The sequence below is a fragment of the Lipotes vexillifer genome, unplaced genomic scaffold (genome assembly GCF_000442215.2).
Source record: "Lipotes vexillifer unplaced genomic scaffold, Lipotes_vexillifer_v1.1 scaffold911, whole genome shotgun sequence".
Classification (NCBI taxonomy): domain Eukaryota; kingdom Metazoa; phylum Chordata; class Mammalia; order Artiodactyla; family Lipotidae; genus Lipotes; species Lipotes vexillifer.
The window spans coordinates 3,368,955-3,374,498 of NW_006781377.1; the positions used below are offsets into that span (position 1 = coordinate 3,368,955).

At 44.0% G+C, this 5,544-nt stretch overlaps 1 protein-coding gene across 1 annotated transcript in view; it reads right to left on the minus strand.

The window, feature by feature from the left end:
- FAM234B (family with sequence similarity 234 member B) overlaps positions 1–5,544 on the minus strand; it is a 35,202-nt gene that overhangs the window by 14,302 nt on the left and 15,356 nt on the right. Inside the window, exons 4-5 of the mRNA XM_007454641.1 lie at positions 2,678–2,866; positions 1,071–1,201 (exon numbers count right to left, since the gene is read on the minus strand). Of these exons, the coding sequence (XP_007454703.1) occupies positions 1,071–1,201; positions 2,678–2,866 (320 nt within the window). The remainder of the gene's footprint in view (positions 1–1,070; positions 1,202–2,677; positions 2,867–5,544) is intronic.

Here is a 5,544-nt window from a genome sequence, read left to right on the forward strand (position 1 = left end):
CGAACCCGTGTCCCCTGCATCGGCAGGCGGACTCTCAACCACTGCGCCACCAGGGAAGCCCAGTACTGATAGGTTTAATTCCATTCTAAATAATTTTACTTGCAGATTCTGTAACTCCACTCCGTATATACATTACAAAAATCACAACCAGGTCTAGTAAAATTAAAATAAGCTATCAAATGAGGCACAACGATCGGCAGCCACATTTTCCCACAAATACTCCTGGCTGATTGTCGTCCACGAGCCTTTCCTGGCAGACTCACACTAGACAGTCTGAGAAAAAGTCTAAGAGAAAGTTTGACAGAAGCTCTGAGAAAAAGCTGAGGAATAAAAACTTAAAATTGAATAATTCTGTCCATTAATATATTCTTTCCTGTGATTTACGGGAAAAAAAAAAAAAACTACTATTATTTTATCTGTGCAGAGAATAACTAGTTCCAGGTCACTGGAGTTCCAGCAAAGCATAACTGAGAAGCATAATTTAGGGACCACTGTACCAGAACCAAAATCTGCAGGCACAGCTTAAACGACAACTCTTTCTTTGGGTGCTGTTGTTGTTACTTGTTTGACTTACAATTTTTTTCTAAATATATCTTATGAGCTTTCTATCCGTCTGTCTCATTGTTTTATAGTTGCAATAAAAGTTAAATATATATAGTAAAACCAGCAATATGTACACTTGGCGAAAAACAGGCACCACTCTGGGCATTTCATATATGTTAGTTCTAATTTTCATAACCATCCTGCAAGTAGAATAACGTCCCCGCTTTACATACGAAATAATCAGGGCTGGGATAGGCTCTGTGGTTTGCCCAAGGCCACAGGGCAGTAGAGCAGGAATTCAAACATAGACCTATCTGGCTCCCAAGCTCTGCCATGCCGGTCAATGGAACCTGGAAAATGGGATCATAATGGTAATTTATTCACTTAATCTCACAAAGAGAATTTATTTAAACCTAAGCCCTTGTAATGAGAAGGTTTCAAGCAGCACTTCTAATAACGATACTAGGAAATGACCAAAGTTGACACTTTCCCTGTAAGAAACAAGGACCACCTAACATGGAGCATACCTGCAATTCGCCAATGACCAGAACTGCGAGATCTCTAATGCCATCTTCATCCAGGTCTGGCAGCACCACGCCTGGGGCAGCCAGGGTACCGTTGGGTAAGTAGTGTGGGTCTAAAGTCCAAATGGCTTTCCCTGGGGAAAGATAAGTACACTCATCACAATTAGGGATTTCTGCCTCTGCAAAAGGCAGATGCAATGCTCCCAGGCCAGAAAAGAGACTCAACAGGCTGAATGACAGACAGCAACTCCTACACACTTTTTCCTTTCATTTTTATCTTACTGGGGAGAAATGGAGCAGGGAGTATGAACTGAAATCCTCAAGTATCTGGCTAACAAGCCCATGTAATAACTTCACACCTGGATTTTTTTAGGTAACATGGACATGCAGAAGACTCTCTAAGAAAGAAGAGGCCACTTGTCTGGGATGGAGGAATGGATCTGTTAGAGATGATTCCAACTCCTAAGGAACCATCCAGGGGCAGCCAAACAGAAGCCCAACTCGCTCCTTCTACCATGTGTTTATATAAGTAGAGAAATCATAAAAGGTTTTCAAGATGAATTCAGTGCTAGAGTTAACTCACACGCAAATTTTTTTCACTCAGAAGAACCCCACTCCCAAACTCCAACCTTTGCAACTAGGAAAGAGGCTATTTTACTCAGCTTCACTCAGGTCGAAGGTTAATGAGCATACTGGAAGTATAAGGCTCTGTAAGGAGCCTTCATTATATTTGATTCTCTTCCATTCCTTTTGTCACATATGTCTGAATGTGATAAAAAGATAAAAGAGGCCAAATCAACATGCCTCCACAGACCTTAGTTTCTTCACTGGCATATTTTTCAGTGGTTAATGCCCAAGTTCACATATGAACCCTTGTATGTCAAATATTGAATACAAAGAGAAAAACCTCCATGGTCTTCTATACAAAGAACAGAGAAGGGAGATTACTTAGAAACTGAAAGCCTAGGGATAGGTTCTGTTTGGATAACTGAATTTAGCCCCATCCTATCACCAAGCAGGTTGAACCATGGATCTATTACTCACTCTGCTCAAACCCTTTCTCCTTATTTCCCTTAATATCCACCTTGCAGAGCAGGAAATCAGACCTCCCACCATGGGAGAGTGGAACGGTCCCTTCCCTACCAGACTGTTCTAACCTGAGATTAGGCCTCCCAGGAACAGGGATCTCTCGTGGTCAGTGATCTTTTTTTTTTTTTTTTTAATTTATTTATTTAATTTATTTATTTTTGGCTGTGTTGGGTCTTCGTTGCTGCGCGTGGGTTTTTCTCTAGTTGCAGCGAGCGAGGCTACTCTTCATTGCAGTGCGCGGGCTTCTCATTGCGGTGGCTTCTCTTGTTGCGGAACACAGGCTCCAGGCGCGCAGGCTTCAGTAGTTGTGGCACGCGGACTCGGTAGCTGTGGCACACGGACTCAGTAGTTGTGGCTCGCGGGCTCTAGAGCACAGGCTCACTAGCTGTGGCGCACGGGCTTAGTTGCTCTGCGGCACATGGGATCTTCCCGGACCAGGCAAGAACCCGTGTCCCCTACAGTGGCAGGCGGATTCTCAACCACTGTGCCACCAGAGAAGCCCCGCAGTCAGTGATGCTTACCTGATGTCGCGTTGAATGCACTGAGCATCTTGTGTGTCCCCGTCACAAGGCAGATGGTTTCGGCCACTCTCCCTGGCATTAGATCCAGACAGGTAATATCTCGGGCCTCCTCGGGGAGGGGACTAGACCAGAGCGTACTGCCATTCATCCCCGAAAGGCACACGAGGACAGCAGGTGGCCTTGAGACACCTGAAAGCACACAAGAGACAAGAAAGGGCAGGAGGCAGAGGAGATAAGAGGGAGAGATGAGCGGGGGGCTAGAAAACCAAAAGGAAATAGAGGTAAGGCAGCAACTCAGACCTGTGCGCTCAGCTCCCTCCTGCATTTCTGGCAACAAGGTCTGCAAACAGAGTACCTGTCACATCTGTTCAACACATCTCTCATGTAAGACGACATCGTGCAGGCAACCCGTGTGCACCTCTACTCTCCCAACACACTTGTTGACGTGTCTGTCACCTTAGCCCCCGCTAAACAGGGATATCCTTAAGGCTAAAGCCTGTCACGTTCATTTCTGCATCCTCAGTGCTTTGCAAAGCGCCGAGCATATCTAGCAGCCAAGTGCTTTCTGAATAAAAGGAGCAAAATCAAGAATATGGAAAATGAGTGGTTGCAAACAAACAAAAAAACGGGAAGCAAAGCTAGGCTCAGAAAATTGACACTGATCTAGAATATGTATAGAGCAGGAAGCAAAGTACCTGAATTCTAATCATCGCTAGCAAATGCTCCCTGAGAGCAGAAAACAATCTCTTTAAAAAATAAACCTGGGGAATAAAAAAGGTAATGAAGAACCTAAGGGCAAGACAGGAATAAAGACACAGACCTACGAGAGAATGGACTTGAGGATATGGGGAGGGGAAGGGTAAGCTGTGACAAAGTGAGAGAGTGGCATGGACATATATACACTACCAAACGTAAGGTAGATAGCTAGTGGGAAGCAGCCGCATAGCACAGGGAGATCAGCTCGGTGCTTTGTGACCACCTAGAGGGGTGGGATAGGGAGGGTGGGAGGGAGGGAGACGCAAGAGGAAGGGGATATGGGGATATATGTATATGTATAACTGATTCACTTTGCAGAAACTAACACACCATTGTAAAGCAATTATACTCCGATAAAGATGTTAAATAAATAAATAAATAAAATAAACCTGGGGACTTCCCTGGCGGTCCAGAGGTTAAGACTCCATACTTCCAATGCAGCGGGCATGGGTTCGATCCCTAGTCAGGGAATTAAGATCCCACAAGCCGAGTGGCACAGCCGAAAAGTGAAACAAACAAACAAAAAACCCTGAAGGTTATACTTAGCAAAGATCAGGAGGTCCTCCTGGCCTAGAGTTCCAGCGAATCAGCTGATCTGGCCCCAGTCAAGAAAGAATACTTGGGCGACTTAATACCTAGCTGGCAAAGGATTCGAGCAGCTCACCTCTTTAACAAACAATCCTTTATGTCACTCAATTAACCTATCAGAATAATAACAAACAATCCTTTATGTCACTCAATTAACCTATCAGAATAATAACTTTCTCTCGTGCCACTTTCACATTCACTTTCAGGTTAGGGATACGGCCCACCTCATACACTTCCACTTTTCACTTCTAGCAACAGCTAATAAGGATAAGGACATGTTAGAGCTTCACTGTACCTATTCCTCAGAACTGCTAATTAAACATACAACCTAAAAACAAGTGACAAACTGGTTTGCCCTTTCAGACCTTGTTGCCAGAAGCAGTGGTTTACATGACAAATCTCAGCGATGTATGTTACCCCCCGGACTTCCCAGGGATGCTCTGATTAATAGACTGTGCTGTCCTCCCTCCTTCATGACCCTATCGACTCCACATCAATTGCATGACTCGTCTTTTTCCCGGTGGTGATGGGTCATCCCTTTCCCTTCACACCACGACTCCATGAGGCAGAGACCACACTCCTTGTTTAGCTCAAAAGAACCAGTGCAGCTCTATGTGAGGTGCACAGCAGGTTGTTGGATGAATGAACAAATGAACAAACAAATAAGAAACACAATCCTCCTCATGTTCAGTGGCACAGACCTTTGAACCCACTGGCTGGGGCTACGGGCACAGCAATTTGACATAAGGGTCAAGGGCAGGAACTCCAGAGTCTACCAGCTATACCATTTGGATTCCAGCTCTACCACTACCAGCTGTGAGACTGATCAAGTTCCTTAACCTCACAATCCCTTAGCTTCCCCAACTGCAAAAGGGGATAATAATATTAGTCCACATTATAGGTGCACTGAGGGATAAATTCGTTCATAATACGTTATGTGCTTATAATAGTGCATAGCACATACAAAGTACCACGTGTTAGTGAGCGCTATTATTATTTTTATAATCTATAACCAAATCAGGCTGGTCCATATTGCGTCCCAACTCATGGCCTTGCCATCATGAGTCCTGATATGTAGCAAACCACGTAAAATACCAAATGACTGAAAAAAGTCTCTAAAAGTGGATGGGGGAAATTTTTACTTCAAAGGCTAATGAGTCATAGGCAGAAAAAAAACATAATTAAGGTTGAATCATATAAAAATCAATTTCTAGGCTGGAGGTTCTTCCCATAAACAAAGCTATGCCCAAATTGCTTCTGCATATTGTGCAAGCCCCAGAAAGGTATTTCTAATAACGTCGGAGAGGCATGCAGCCTAGAATCCTCTATAACATACCTAAATGTTTATTCCAAGGCCTGAATGATTAAAAAACCGTTGGTAGGCCATCCTCAGCCTCAAACCAGAGTTCCTGTATCAGTTTACAGACTTCAGCTCGAATGCACTTAAATGGAGGCTGCAGGACAAACCAAAAGCCCCCATGTACCTATAATGAAAGTGCAACTTTTTTTTTTTTTTTTTTTTG